At 42.0% G+C, this 17,346-nt stretch overlaps 1 protein-coding gene across 1 annotated transcript in view; it reads right to left on the reverse strand.

Moving 5' to 3' along the window:
* LOC145405506 (neural cell adhesion molecule 2-like) overlaps window positions 1-17,346 on the reverse strand; it is a 119,447-nt gene that overhangs the window by 17,530 nt on the left and 84,571 nt on the right. Inside the window, exon 9 of the mRNA XM_080276852.1 lies at window positions 9,406-9,690. Coding sequence (XP_080132978.1) covers window positions 9,406-9,690 — 285 coding nt within the window. The remainder of the gene's footprint in view (window positions 1-9,405; window positions 9,691-17,346) is intronic.

Genomic DNA, 17,346 nt, shown 5'->3' on the forward strand with positions numbered 1-17,346 from the left:
GATCATATCACAGGTGCTTCGTTCCTTCCGAAATCTACATTGTGTGTCACGAAGAGATAACTAAGTAAGGCGTTTTGTCATCCTGGAAAACATTATCTTGGCTAGTACTGGGCTAGAATTCACGAGGAAGGAGATGTCTCTGTTTTTGTTACTATTTGAGCAGTCCCCTTTCTTCTCATAGATGGTTTCCATATCACAAGTTAGCCAATGAAATGGAATTCGTTCTTTGTTCCAGATAGTCATTATAAGACCATGGAGGTGCTGATGGAGCAATTGCCCACCTTCTTTGATTAGTTCAGATGGCATGCCATTGGGGGCCAGTTTATTTATATTTTTCTTTCTTTCTTTTAGAGATTGGATGATCTGAACAGTTTCTGCAAGTGTTGGTGGGCCACTGAGATATGACGTTTGAGGAGCATTTGGGATGTTATCAAGGATATTGTGCTCCACTGGGTTTCTTCGATTAAGTAAGGTATTGAATTGTTGAATCCAACTTTCCAGGATTGCTTGCTTGTCTTTCAGGAGTTCTCCTTCGGCTCATTAAATAGGAGCTATGTTGTCCATCGTTGGCCCATAGATAGTTTTTATGGACTTGAAGGACACACGTTGGTCATGAATTGCTTCAGCCTTTATAATACTCCTGTATAGTTTCTTGGAGGATGGTCTACGGCACAATTGTGGGAGTATGACTAGTTGCAGTTTGGTGAGTATTAGGGTATGGTCAATTGAGAACTCAACACCTCTCATAGCTCGGGATATAAGAATATCTCTTCACTCTCACTGACTTACAATGACATAGTTAGTTAGGTACCTATGTCTCGATCGTGCGCATTGCCATGTCGTCTTGTGTTTATTATTAAATTGAAAAATAGTGTTGGTGATGACCAGACTGTGTTCTGAGCATAAGCAATCTAAGGATATTGTTAATGTTACCAAAACTATGGATGCCTATAATGCTTTGCCAGAGATGATTATCTTTTCCTACTCTGGCATTAAGATACAAGGAAGTGAGCATGGAAGTGAAAAAGTTATTACATGACAGTATTGTGATACCAACTCTGACGTATGGAAATGAAGCTTGGACGTTGTTAGAGGGACACAAGTTAGGAATGAGAGCAGTGGAAATGAGTTATTTGAGAGGAGCCTGTGGAGTCACATGGATAGACAGACTGACAAATAAGGATGTGAAAGAGCGTTTTGGTTTGGATGTGGATGTGATAGGAAGCATTTGGAGAAACACACTGAGGTGGTTTGGCCGCGTGGAGAGGATGGAGAGTGAGAGACTGACGCGGAGAATGTATGTGAGTGAGGTGGAGGGGGAAAGAGGAAGGGGAAGGCCAAGGATGAGATGAAGGGATGGAGTGGAGAGGTATATATGAGAGAGGGATGTGAATTGGGAGCTGGGCAGTGCAATGGCGGGGGGCCGGGTGAAATGGAGGCGATTTGTTTGTGCCACCCTGTATAAGGGATTAAGGTGTCTGGCAATAAATAGATAAATAGGTAGGATGAATTTGTCATTATGTGGCACTGAGTGAATGGTTGCATCCAGAGAGGCTCAAAAGGAATCATTGATGGTGTTCTCAGAGTCAAACGTTGGGGCACAGGCACTGATGGCTGTTGCATGTTATCCCTTAGAGACTGGTATGCACCAGGACATCAGGCCCTCTGATATACCCACAGTGATTCTTGGATCTTTTATAGCAGTTTGCTTCAGACTTAAAGACAATTCCGTGGTTTCTTTATAGGTTGTCTGGATATTCCCTCCAAAAATAGGTATTCCCTTCTCCTGCTTCTTTTAGGTTGCCCTCTCTTTTGAGAGGTGAGTCTCAGACTAGGGAGCAATGTCGTTGTTATATCTTTTCAGTTCAAGGGCAATAAGGTCAGTCCTGTGGTGCGGTCATGTGTCTTGGTCAGTATCAAGCAAGTCTGGTATATTCGAGGTAGCAAGAGTCACAGGGAATCTTTTGTTTTTTCGACCACACTGTGAATGCCATGACAGACACGGTTATCTGCCCAGGTAATGTGGAGCGGCAAATGGTTACTTTTTCTAAACCCTGTCCAGTCAGTGGTAAGTAAATGGACGTCCATTTCCGGCTACTTTGTCGCACTGGATGCTGCTGAAGGCATGGCCTGCTCCTGTGCCACCATGTAAATGACCACTAGTCTAGTGCATCTCATGTATAGGACTCAAGCTAGCAACTTCCAGCCACATCCATGACCTGCCATCGTTACCCTATCCCTTCACCATAGGTCTTTTAATTTTGGTGAAAGGATTAAATGCGAGGTGAATATTACAGTGGGCTTGCATAATGACTGGATCTGATGTGATGATGAGGGTGCTCAGTCCTTACCACCACATGACTTGGCTCTTCTCAGCCAGTGATGGTGGCATGAAGATTCACGACGAACACCTACTGGTCAGGGTTGCAGGAGTCTGCTGATATCTCGGTCTGTCAAGTCCCACCTTCAGAGGGACTCAACTCATGGATTTTTGATTTGGACTCTGCGTCCATTACTTTAACCCACAGAAGGGTAATCCACAAGGTAGTGGGCCTGACATCACTTAGTCTGACCCCTCACTGATGGCACCTCCATCATGGGTACCTCTCCTTCTGCTGAGACTAGGGGGACCTCCGCCGTTGGTATGGTTCACGGAATTTACGGTGTATGCTGGTCCCCTGCCTCGACAATGTGGTTCTTGTGAGGACACACACACACACACACACACACACACACACACACACACACACACACACACACACACACACACACACACACACACACACACACACACACAATATCTAGTAATTATACATGATCCACATTTATATAAAAACACAGAACTTCACAAAATTTTCCACACACAAGACAGACACAGCATTAATACAAGAGACTAAACTCACAGACAGAAGCAACATTCCACACTTCACAGACTACATTCTACTGAGATATGACAGGGCATAAAACAGGTAAGGGAGAGACCTATTCATCTGATATACAAGCACATCTCATTCAAAAACGTTACACAACAAAGGGAACACCAGTCATCCAATGCCATAAGTACAGAATTAACTTCATTACAAACCAAAATATATAACGAAATACACACTTTTATTGATTTTTACATACCGCCACTTACACAACGTCCCCAAGTTCACTTCCCCATCCCTCACACCATTCCAGAACATCCCCAGTGTAATAATCAGGAAGTAATCTAAATTCACACACACACACACACACACACACACACACACACACACACACACACACACACACACACACACACACACACACACACACGACATCCGGCGGGATCTTCTAGAACGTTTTGAACTTACTGTATAATGACATCCCAACATGACCTCTACACAGACTCGACGAGACGGACCTAACAGAACACGATCTTTCATCGGATAATCCTTCCATTATCCTATCGCACACAATCAAAGTTAAACTGTAGTAAAAACTGAAACCGTTCGTTTCTTTAGAAAAGGCCAAATGGGTATGGTTCACTAAAGATGCAAAGCAGACATGAAAAAATTTTAATATTGATTCATTTCTGAAAAACAATGTGTAATGCCCATACATCCCAATCCTCCCCTCTCCAGCTTACACATTTCTGCTAAACAGTGATGCAACTAACCCTAGTAAGAATGGGCAAGCCAATACCCAGGCACAACATATGACTGTATACAAGGGTTTCATTCGCCCCAGCATTCAGTACAAATTTCATTTGTGTGGGTGGGTGGTGCTCATCACACAATACCGAACAGGGGATGAAGCAAAGGTTTTTCATCGCATTAATTCTACATCCTTTACTGGCTCCATTCAACCTCTGCATCATTGCTACGCTGTTCCATCTTTTTCTTTTTTCCATCGATACTGCATTTCAGTGGTCACTGCACTTTTGAACTGTCTTCTTACATCCCTCCTCCATTGTGTAGTACCTGTCTGGCCGCAACTTTCACCCCTTCTCTGTCCAGTTCTCTAATGCAAGAGTTAACCGCCAGTCCAGTCCTTCAAATATGCAACAGGTCTTCTTTGAAACAATCTTCGTCTGTTTGTATTTCCTTCTGCCCATGATCTCTACTTTGTTAAAGGCAATGTGTCCAGATATCTAGAAATAACCGATTTTGATTTTGGGTCTCTTTTACTTATCCATTTTTTTTTTTCGCGTGAAGGGAACAACCCTGCAGTCCTCAAGCCTTTGGTTCTTTCTTCCTTTCATAAAAAGGGCAACAAAAACAATGAATCCTCAAAATATGACTGTCACAAAAAAAAAAAAAAATCCATGTACACCTTTAACTTACCAGTAGGTGCAACAAATGGGCAACTGAAAGAAAAAATCCAAAGTAGAATCACCAGATAAGATTTGATGTATCCACAAAAAATAAATAAATAAATACACTTCGTCCCATTTCAATAAATGCCCTTATTGCATTTTCAACGTTTCTTATACTCAACGAAACTCTTCATATCTGAAAGAAAGCTCCCTTAATTTCCATAATAAAACCAGGAAAACCTTTCAATTTTTCTGCGTAATATACTCGTTGACCAATATCGTTGCCCTAGACACCATCTACAATCATGGAAAGACTAATCTTTAAGATCATCATCCCGAACATCCCTTAGCCTGACTTCTAACATGATTTCTGACATAAACACTCAATCACCACCAACCAGTCCATGTTACCTCAACCTATCTTGTATAGTTTCAAAAAGAAATATCAACCATTATGATCACTAGCAGCAACATGCATAAACAAATCTTCACACTCGACTAAGATCAATCCTAAGAAATAATATCTTAAACACAAACATGGGAGAAAACTATATACATTGACTTTTCCTCTTGCTTTCACGCTAGTTAGTGTTCTGAGCCCAGGTGCTCAGAACACTAACTAGCGATGTTCCACAGGGATGGGTACTTTCACCCCCACTTTTCAATATTTTTCTCCATGACCTGCCAGCTCCTTCCCATTCGGTAACAGTTCTGCCCTATGATGATTCTCAAGCAATAGCTTTCCTATCTATCTATCTATCTATTGCCAGACGCCTCAATCCCGTTTGGGGTGGCCACAAACAAATCGCCTCCAAGTCGCCCTGTCCCCCGCCATTTCACTGCCCTGCTCCCAACTCACACACCCCTCTCTCATATACCTCTCCACCCCATCCCTCCATCTCATCCTCGGCCTCCCCTTCCCTCTTCCCCCCTCCACCTCACTCACATACACTCTCTTCGTCAGTCTTTCACCCTCCATCCTCTCCACATGGCCAAACCACCTCAGTGTGCTCCTCATAATGCTTCCCATCACATCCACATCCACACCACAACGCTCCTTTATATCCTCGCTCTTCAGCCTGTCTCTCCATGTAACTCCACAGGCTCCTCTTAAATAACTCATTTCCACTGCTCTCACTCTTGACTTGTGTCCTTCCAACAACGTCCAAGCTTCACTTCCATATGTTAGAGTTGGTATCACAATACTGTCATGTAGTAACTTTTTCACTTCCATGCTCACTTACCTGTTTCTTATCACTGCTTTCAAAGAACCAGCAACCTTTCTTCCCTGCTGTACCCTTTCAAGCACTTCACCCTCCAAACCTCCATCCTTACTCATCACACTACCCAAGTACTTAAACGTACTCACATTTTCCAATTCCTCACCATCCAACCTTTCCAACACCCCATAATGCAAGAAACAACACCAACCACCAAAAGTGGCTATATTCGGTTGAAAATTGGATTAGGCAAGACTGAATCACTGCGTCACAAAACCAATCAGCTAATACCGTCTTCACTCGTAACAAATATGGATATCATATTCACTCAGGTTTCCCTCTTTAGCCAGCTAGTGCCAATAGAAAGACACGCAGATGTGCTGAGAGTTACTTTGGGCACACACTTGACTTTCCCTGATTACAAGTTATATCAGTGCAAAGGCATTTCATAAGGTCAATAACCTGAAAACTCTCATGGGTACTACCGTCGGTCAACAGAAAGAACCCTTGAAAACCGTCTGTAGACTATTCACAAGAACAAATGTAAATTAAGATCCCAAGCTGACACGCAAATACGATAACCTTAAACAAAACAAAAAAAAAAAAAACTTTCAGAATAATATGAGGATGCATTAAGATCATAAATATACAATACCAACACGCGAGAATACGAGTACTTCGAATCATATATCATATCAGTATGTGGGACACACAGTTTATCGTTGCAATTCAAAGCTCTTCTACTATTACAGCTTCATGGAACATCACCTCCTCAAAAAACAGCAGAGTATCTCAGCAACAACCTTCTGCTCGTCCCAACGATGCGCTTCACAAGCACATATTTATAGTACATATAGCCATCACAGCCATCCAGAACTTTCAAACAAACATCGTCTTTCAAAAACCACCACAAAACATAAACCCTGAAGTGATTACCATATTCAGAAGCACGTAAATACACTTAGGCAAACTGCAAGACAGTCACCTTGTTATATTGCCAACAAATATGCAACTTAGAATTCACTATAACCACTCTGCAGTGCAGATCCCCCACACAATAACACTTTAACCACTTCAAGCACCACACAGTCACAACACAGAGTGTCGTTCAGTATAACAAAAGACCTCTGGGAGCTGTCCTGCAGTTCACTGGGCTCACATCCATATGAACCTGGGGTTGATGTTCCATCATCACCAAGTACTACTGAAAGATGATTTTTTTTTTTTTTTTACCTTGGGAGAGACTTGTTATAATGCAGAGGCTAAAACCAGTCCTTCCGATACGTTCACAAATACTCTGACTATTTGCTCATTCAGTACGATATAATTTTTTATGTTTCGTTCTAGCTCTTGCCTGATCATTTTCTCAGTTCAGGGAGTGAACATCTTTGTGAAATGCGTCATTACTATCTATCTATCTATCTATAGCCCGACGCCCTAATCCCGCAAAGGGTGGCCGCAGACAAAACGCCTCCAAGTCACTCTGTCACCCACCATTTGACTCCCCTCCCCCCAACTCACCCCCCCTCCCTCATATACCTCTCAACTCCATCCCTCCACCTCATCCTCGGTCTACCCCTCCCTCTCCCCCCCTCCACCTCACCTACATACACCCTCTTAGTCAGTGTTTCATTCTCCATCCTCTCCACATGTCCAAACCACCTCAGTGTATTTCTCCTAATCTTTTCAACCACATCCACATCTACCCCACAACGTTCCTTCACTTCTTCATTCGTCAACCTGTCCCTCCATGTCACTCCACATGCTCCTTTCAAGTAACTCATTTCCACTGCTCTCACTCTTGACTTGTTCCCCTCTTGCAAGGTCCACGCCTCGCTTCCATACGTCAGGGTAGGGATCACAATACCATCATGCAGTGACTTCTTAACTTCCATACTCACCTCTCTATTTCTCATCACTGCTTTCAGTGTGCCAACAACCTTCCTTCCCTGCTGTACCCTTTCACGTACTTCATCCCCCAAAGTTCCATCCTTACTCATCACACTACCCAAGTACTTGAATGCACTCACATTCTCCATATCCTCACCATCCAACCTCACTGCACACTCTGTGACTTCATTCCTCTCAAACACCATAACTTTACTTTTGTTTACATTAACTTTCAGCTTCCTCCTCCTACACACTGTCCCAAATTCATTCACCAAACCTTGCAACTCCCATTCATCTTCACTCAACAATACTGTATCATCAGCAAACAGCAACACCGGAAGCTTCCAAATCTCACCCTCATTCATTAGGGCCACCCCCACATCCACTGCCCTACCTTGTACCTCCTTTACGACCCCATCCATATATATATTAAACAGCCATGGAGACATTACACACCCCTGTTTCAGTCCCACATTGAGATCAAAGAACTCACTCAGCTCACCATCCACTCGCACCGTAGCCCTAGCTCCCTCGTACATACTCTTCACAGCACTCAACAATTTCCCCTCCACTCCATATATTCTTAATACCTTCCACATACCTTTCCTATCTATTCTGTCATAAGCTTTCTCCAAGTCCATGAAGGCAGCGTACACTTTCCTTCCCTTCTCTATATACTTCTCCACTAAACATCTTAGAACAAATATCTGATCTACACACCCTTTTCCCTTCCTAAATCCCCCTTGTTCTTCTCCAACTAGCTCCTCTGTCATATGCCTAACCCTATCAATGAGTATTCTACCATATATTTTACCAGTCACACTAAGAAGGCAAATACCCCTATGGTTACCACATACTTCTCTCTCCCCTTTTCCTTTGTACAGAGGAACAATTATACCTGATTTCCAGTCCTCTGGAACCCTTCCCTCTTCCCAAGCCAATCTACACAACTTCCATATCCACTCCACAACAATCTCACCCCCATACCTAAGCATTTCACCACACACTCCATCAATTCCTGGGGCCTTTCCCAGCTTAATCTTCTTCATCGCTTCCACTACTTCCGACCTACTGATCTCTTCCTCCCTCCTCTCATCTCTTCTTCTCCCAGCCATTCCCCAACCACTTATACTCACACTGTTCTCACTCTCTACATTCAACAAATCCTCAAACAAATAAACGTTATTATAATCGTCTGTTATCTGTGTACCTATCTCAGGTAAAATCTTAAAATCGTCAGGAAAGAGCCAGAAGATACTGCCTAGGTCAAGTCCTGCCTCAAGATGATTGTAACGTCCTCTGTTAAAATTATATTTATTGACTTAAGATAATGTTGCTACTATCAGACGAAATTATTACATTATGTTAATGAGGGTTGTACCTAACGCCGTCTCGAGAGGTTTCAGTTAACTGAATGAAATCAGATCATTTGGAGATAGAGAGAAAAAATAAAATAATACAGCTTTCGTTGTGAATAATTACTGAAACATGCATCTTCTACATTTTTGCAACTACCAGACAAATTATTCAATCTTACGCGAACTAGCTCGTAGTAAAATGGTCAAACAGAACGAAGAGAGGGTTCACATACATAAACTTTCTTGAAGTGTATCTGTAATATTGACTTCTTTCTGAATACTTTCACCTTCATTACTGTATATAATAAAGCCACCGGGCTCACTTCTGCTTCCCCACAGCAGCGGCTGCGTCGGAGCAACAGCAGGATGGGTGTTGCTGCTGCTGCAACCAATAACAGGGCCGCCACAACCACGGCCGCAAGACTATCGAACTACTTCCTTCTTGCACCCATGCAGACCAATATCACAAAACATAACCATAGCAAAAGATCTCTGGGAGCAACCAGCTGAAGTAATCAATTTCCTCCAGACCACTGGGTTCGCGTTCAGATGACGTGGGGCTGCAACAACAAGAAGTTAGGTGGTGGGCACTGAGGGTGGGCGGTTTGAGGGAGAGAAAAATCACTTGGCAGTAGCGTGAAGTAAAACAACGCACCTGGAGTATAAGAAAGCAGATCAGGGTGGTGCTGAGGGGAGATGTGTACGGGAATGGTGCTGGCATCGTGGGTGAAGATGTCCCGCGGCTGTTGCTGGCCCTGATGGCTGGCCGGTTGGCGGCAGTGGCTGCGACGGGTCAACAGCAGGATGGGTGTCACTACCGCTGCAACCAATAACAGTGCCGCCACAACCATGGCCGCCACCACAACATTGCTTCTTGTTTCATCACCTGGGACACCACTACTACCGCCGTCACCGCCACGATCTCTCCCTCGGGTGGGTTCTGTGGGGATCCAGAAGTGAGCCAGTACAATCAGTGGGAAATGTTTAGTCATTATTACACAACTTATCAGATTTCTATTTATCTGTCTATTGCCAGAAGTCATAATTCCTCATGAGATGGCCGTTTGACCCTGAGTAAGTTGTATTACGGAGAGGGGCCTCAGCCAACCCATTTGTAACCCTCAGCCAACCCATTTGTTGACACGTAAGGAGCACGTATGGGTTGGTTATATGGTTACCACCTAGCGTTGTAAATGGTTTCCTGGCTTACAGGAAACCATTAGGCTTAGCATTCAATGTAAAGCCACTTGAAAAGGAAACAAGAGTAACGAAAAGTAAAACGAAAGACTGGAAAAACAGGAAGAGATGAGGGAAGAGACAGTAAAAGACTGATAAAGGTCAAGGAAGAAGTAGGCAGCACTACATCAAGTGAGACTTACCTGCTTGATTAAAGAAAATTTACAGAGAAAGATAAGCAAATTAAAAAATCCATAAACCAGATTACATATGCTCTTCAGTTATTGAAAGTTTGTAACGGTTGGAATTGAACTGCAGTAGATTTAAGTTCCGGAAGAAACTAACCTGGGGAAGTGTGTTGAAGCAGTTCTGGGAGTATAAGAATTCTGATAGGCAGAAGTTCTGCAGTATGGCAGTGTTACAGTCAAGTCGTTTAATCTCACCCAGTTAATAAAGCAACCAACCAGAATACCAGATAATCTTGACCATAATGCCCATCTCTTGGATCTTTTCCTGACAAAAATTCCAGATCAATACAGGATAGAAGTAGTGTCACCACTGGGATCCAAAAGCCTCATTAGTTAGCTCCCCAAACTTCCCTTTTTTGAACCTGTCAAGGTGACCCAATGGCACTTCGATAGGGCAAACTGGGATGGATTTAGAAATTATCTTGCTGACATTCCATGGCAGTCTTTCTTCTCTAGTGATGTCAGTTCTACCAGTCCCACATTTGTGAATTAATACTAGCTGGTATGGATTTATTCATACCAAGTCAACAGTTCACTAAAAGATCGAACTCTCCAAAATGGTTTGATAGCAACTGTTGCAGAGCAACGGCCCAAAAGTCATTAGCATATAAATCATACTTACAATAAACATCTGAAATACTCTGGCATCTTAAAATTGCACGAAACCATGCAAAAGCTGTAATAAATCTCGATAAATCAAACTTTCTTCAAAATCAAACATCAAAACAATTTAGCAACCCTAATGACAGTAAAATATTCTGGTTATCACTCAGTTCTTCCAATAATCACTTTAACACGTCATCATCCATTCCCCAACAAAAATCTTTAGATGGCAACATTACAAATGACTCACGTGGGAACGCGAATATTTTTGCCAGTACATTTGCCAGAAAGTCTACCATAGAGGAAGTCAGCCAGAATGTTCCAGTACTTGAACTTGACTTTCCGGAAACTGTTACACTTAAAATTCATACAAAATACGTAAAATCCATCCGAGACAATTTAATAACCAACAAAACTCCACTTCAAGATGGAATTCCTCCAAATGTTTTGAAGAAGTGTTCCCCAGAACTTGCCCCTGTTCTAGCTAATTTATTCAGACTATGCATAAGTTCCTTTTCATTCCTTAATTCTTGGAAAGAAGCCAATATCAAACCAGTTCTAAAGAAAGGAAGTTCCTCTGACCTCTCTGATTACAGACCAATAGTTGTCACATCTCTTGGTAAAGTATTTGAAGTTTTAATTACTAAGCACATAGTTAAACATCATAAATCCAACAACTTAATTAGTGATAGACGATATGGTTTTCACCGTGAAATATCCACCATTGACATACTCAGTCTCCTGACATACCATCCATCAATCAATTGATCAACATGGAGAAACTTATGCAGTAGCCCTTGATATTTCTAAAGCTTACGTCAGGGTCTGGCACTGTTCCTTGCTGGCCAAACTCCCTTGCTATGGACTAACATCTTTTGTTCCTCTGCTTTCCTCATATCTCAGCAACAAAAAAATGAGAGTAAAGTAGATGATGAATATTCCAATTTCCATTCAGTTAACACCGGCGTGCCACAGGGATCAGTTCTGGCACCAACCCTGTTCCTGGTACAGATTAATGATCTCTTATATGTCGCCCACAATCCCATCCATTCATATGTAGATGACCCAACACTTCTCAGTTCTTTCACACCCAAACACCCATTTACGATGTCTAAGACTGTAATTCTTAACTCAGTACAGCCATCTCCATAAATCAAGACTTATCTACCATCAGTGAGTGGGGACAAAACAACCTTGTCTCATTTAATGCTAGTAAAACCAAATATATACATTTTACTGATACACAGATATTGCCAGATTCGTCTATTACTTTCAATTCTAGTAAAAGTTCCATCTCCAAATGTATTAGAATTCTCGGTGTCTCACTTAACAACGCCCTCAGCTGGACATCTCATGTCAGATCACTTGCTAAAACAGCCTCAAAGAAACTTGGATTATTGTACGGAGTCCGTAAGATTTTCACTGACAAGCAGTTAGCTATAATTGATAAGAGCCATGTGTGCTCTCAGCTTGAATATTGCTCACCCTTGTGGAATGGATGTAGAGAGGTTTCACTAAAACAACTAGACAAATTCAAAACAAACCTGTTGGAATTATTAATAACCTTGTCATTATAATAAACCACCTCCCTACAAGTAAGTGGAAATGTTGCCTCGCTTCCATTAACTTACAGATGTTATTATGGCAAATGCTCAGACGAAGTTGCGTCCATGGTGCCACCTCGCCATGCCTTACCTCGTGCTACACGGGCATCTGGTAGCGCTCGTGACTGGAATGTCACACAGCCATATTGCAGACCTTCTGCCTATCAGAATTCTTTTATTCCCCGAACTGCATCTCTCTGGAACTGTCTTCCCCGGACTTGTTTTCCCCCAGACTTCAACCTACAGCTGTTCAAGTTCAACTGGTACAGATATTTCATGAATGGAGGACGCTAGTAATCTGGTGCATGCATTATTTTTTTATAATTCATCTTAAATGTCACGACCAACTTGCCTAGCCCCGGGCTCCTACGCTCCTCATGGGGCAACGTAGGATTGGATGATGAATGGATAGATGGATGGGGTTTCCTTCCTCTGTTCTGTTATTAAAAAAAAAAAATAAGTAAATAAAACATGAATGCTGCCAGATGCCCGTGCAGCACGAGGGGGGGGGGACGTAAAGAGGTGGCACAATGGATGCAACTTCGTGAGAGCATTTGCTATAAAAGTAAGGGAAGGTGTGGAGAGGTGGCACAATGGATGCAACTTGCCTGATCATTTGCTATAAAAGAATAAATAAAATAATGCAAAGGAGGCAACTCTCCTTCTCATTTGTGAGGGGGGTGGTTCATTTGTAACTGCTGGGTTATAAATCATTTACCTAGCTCTATTTTGGATTTTGGCCAGTTGTTTTAGTGTAACCTCTCCACAGCTACTCCGCAGGGGTGAGCAATATTCGAGCAGAGAGTGCACATGACTCTTCTAAATTATAGCTAACTGCTTGCCATTGAGTAGTATCGGATTCGGTACAATAATTCGAATTTCTTTGAAGTGATTTTAGCAAGTAATCTGACGTGAGAGATCCAGCTTAGGGTAGTGTTCAGTGACACACCGAGAATTTCAATTATCTGAGGAGCAGGAATTACACTGAAGGTAATTTAGGAATCAGGGAATGTATGCCTATTTCTAAAGTGGATATATTTGGTTTTCTTAGCATTAGATAATACAGTGTATATTTTGTCCTCATTCATTGATCAGTGAAGTCATCATTTATGGAGATTACTGTGCTAAGTTGGGATTAAAGTGGAGATATCAAACATTGTGAATGAATGTTTAAATGTGAAGGAACTTTGAAGCTTTGGGTCATCTGCCTATGACTTAATGTGATTCTGAGTGACAGACAAGACATCATTACGAGTAATATGAAAGAGAGACAGAATTGGAGCCAGGACTGATCCCCGTGCCACACAGGCATTAATCGAGTGGAAATTGGAGTATACATCATCTGCCTTTACTCATATCTTTCTGTTGCTGAGATATGGGGAAATCAGTGGGACAAAAGGTGATAGGCCGTAGCAAGGGAGTTTGGATAACGAGGAACGGTGGCACACACTGTCCAAAGCTATCGAAATATCATGGGCTACTGCATGGGTTTCTCCATGTTGGTCAGTTGACTGATGGATGGTATGAGTAATTTAGTATATCAACAGTGAATATTCGTGGTGAAAACCATACTGTCTATCACTAATTAATTTGACTGAGTCAAAAGGTATCACAATGTGTTTATTAATAACAGGCTCAAACACTTTACCACGCGAAGATGAGATAGCTATTGGTCTGTAATCAGAAGGATCAGAAGAACTTTCATTCTTCGGAACGGGGTGGAAGTTGTCTTTTTACGGGAATTCAGAAATGAAAAATGTCGCAAACATAGTCTGAACAATTTAACTATAACAGGAGCTAGTTCTGTAGAACACATTTCCAAGACTATTGGAGCATTCCATCTGGACCTGGAGATTTGTTGGGTGGTAAATTGTCTGTGACAGATTTTAGTTATCTAGTCTGTTTCTTCAGTGGAGCAATTTCGGGAGAGCTAAGGTCTAGCAAAGGGACGTTTTGACTGACTTCCCCCAACGGCGCGTCCACACGTCTCCGTGAATATTTGTTGACAACGTAGTTGGCAACATATTTAGATACATGTATGTAGCAGTATTTGGACAGTTATATACAAACATGTTTCAGTGCAGCTTCGAACTTATTGGCAGCACAGGCGATACGATGTGTCAATATGGGGCGGCTGAGACTTCATCATGGTGTAGCCAACACGATCTGGACGCTGCTGTTCCGAGCATGTTTGCAGCTCGTTAGTTACTGTAATGTTTGCATGTTGCCAGCACTTGTTCCAGCACTCGTATGGATGCATACTAAAGTAGAATTTCTGGGAACATGTTAGCTTTTCCATGAGGGCGATTTACAGTGTTTCCAACTGAAGATATATGTCTGGGAATGGGTGATGACTCATTAAAGTCCCTATCTAAAAGAAATGACATCTGACCAGAATATTTTCCTGCCATTAGAATTATTTAATGGTTTGGATGCTTGGGTATGGAGAAAATTTTGGTTGGCGAGATGTATTACTGCTTCTCCGTGGTTTGTAGCAATGTTTAAGTGCACACGTGATTGGGTATGTTTTGACTTTCTGTAAGAGTTAGGTATATACAAAAGACTTTCGGGTCCTTGTTCTGGCAATTTTGCCTTTGAACCACTTTGGTGAGTCCGATCTTTTAATATACTGTATTGTTGACAGGGTATGATCAATTCTATACCTACTTTTATTAAGTCATTAATGTTTGACTGTGCAGAATTGATGTCAGTAGAGAGGAAAGACTGCCACTGAATATCCGAAAGATAATTCTTGAATCCATCCCAGTATGCCCTATCAAAGTGCCATTTGGTCACTGGTTCAGAACGGGGAGGTTTGGGGCAAAAGACGAATGAAGCATTGTTGAGATTGTGGTCGGATGATCCAGGTGGTGACATTACCTCTGTCTTGTACTGGTCTGGATTATTTATTAGGAATACGTCCAAGAGATAGGCACGAGGGTCAGGATTATCTGGCATTCGGGTTGTTTTATTTTTTCAACCAGTTACTTAAGATCAAGTGATTCTGCAAACAGCTCGCTTTCTATTCTAGCATGATCGCTCTTAGCAGAATCCAATAACCATTCTACATTACTGGCATTAAAATAGCCCAATACAATTATTTCAGTAATAAGGGTGCAACTCTGGTTGGTCAACTGTGCGGTAATGGAGTCAAATACGGTGGGTTCTAGTAAACTACATGGATATATTTAGCCTGTATAATGACCAATCAGAATTAATAGAGGTGATGGTCACGGTAGGGTCAATTGCATATTCTTCAGTATAACAAGTAGTGTACACCCTTGATATGAAAGTTAATGAGAAGATGGAAGCCAGGAAAACCGTATGGGGATTATTCAGTAGAGGGAGAGCTTTGGATTTATGTGAGGAATAGGGCTAGAGGGGATATGGACTCAAGGAAGAAGTGAACAGAATTCAGATTAGTATTAAGACAGTGGATGTTGGCAAATAATAGACTGAATCCGCACTCCTTCACTGATGAGCATGACTGTGACAGCAATAACCAAAGCTGGCACAGTCACTTGATGACAATCAGGAGAACCCTATGCCGCCAGCCTTACCCTGCCAGTGGTGGCCTCCAAAGAACCACCACATTCGCTGCCTAGAGTTCTTAATTTTGTCTGACTGTCACGGTTTTCTATTGACAGATGATTCTGTACCGCCATTTAGTGTCAGTAAATATCTCTATCTTCAGCCGTTTTCATGTTATAGCCCTCTGAAAACCCGTGACCTTGAGTTTGACCATTCAGGGTCACTTAAGGTCAAAGGTCATGGTACCAATTTAAAGCCCACATGGGATTCTACCGGTTAAACATATAACACTATGGAGATTCGTAAACACTGTGTTTGCCTTTTGAATATCGAAGTCCATGGTACCAAAAGAATGGCCATATACGAATTCCTCTATGTTGATGATAGGAAGTATCTCTTTATTTGCAACCGTTTTCAAGTTATAACGCACTGAAAATCCGTGATCTTGCATCAGATTGTTCAAGGTCACTCAGGGTCAAAGATCATGGTACCAGTTAAAAGGCCAAATGGGATTTCCTATATGCTGATACTAGTAAAGATCTCTATCTTCAGTCAGTTTCGAGTTGTAGCCCCCTGAGTATCCGTGACCTTAAGTTTGACCTTTCAAGGTCACTTAAGGTCAAAGGTCATGGTACCAATTAAAAACCCACATGGGACTTCCCATATGTTGATATGAGTAAATATCTATCTGCAACCACTTTTGAGTAATAGCCCCCTGAATATCCATGACCTTGAGTTTGACCTTTCAGGATCATTCAAGGTCAAAGGTTTTGGTGCCAAATGAAAGCTCATATAGGATCTTCTGTATGCTGATGAGAGTAAATATTGCTATCTTCAACAGGTTTCAAGTTATAGCCCTCTGAAATCCATGACCTTGATTTTGACCTTTCAGGATTAATCAGCTACCTCCAAAATTTAATCACGTCCTTTTGGGACCAGCGCTAACATATCCTGAAAGTTTCATGTAATTTCATTCAGCCATGTTTCTGTAATGTTGCTAACAAACAATGAAACTTGACCAAAACCAATACCTCACCCGATTCCGTCCCGAGCTAGGTAATAAAATAGGTTCTAGTCTAAAAGTGTCCTTTTGAGAAATAGCTTCATGGGAGAAAGTAGGTTTATGGGTGAAATCAATTTATTCAGGAAAAAAGTTCCATGGCAAAAATAGGCTCATAATGGAAAATGGGTTGGGGGAATAGGTTCATGGGAGAATTAGGCCCATGGGAGAAAATGGGTGCAAGGGGGCAAATGGATCAGTGGGATGAAAACAGGTCCATGTGGAAAACAGCTGGGTGGAGATGATCCCTAGGGGATGTAGTTAGAGACAGTCTCCCATGCTGATAGTTTAGGTCTTGATGACCTGACAATACTGGTCTCTTTGAGATGTTGTTGGCAAAAGTTTCCATCACCGCGAGGGTATTATTTACATAC

Source organism: Coenobita brevimanus, chromosome 67, assembly GCF_032717465.1.
Source record: "Coenobita brevimanus isolate Jiangsu-jjx chromosome 67, ASM3271746v2, whole genome shotgun sequence".
NCBI classification, from domain to species: domain Eukaryota; kingdom Metazoa; phylum Arthropoda; class Malacostraca; order Decapoda; family Coenobitidae; genus Coenobita; species Coenobita brevimanus.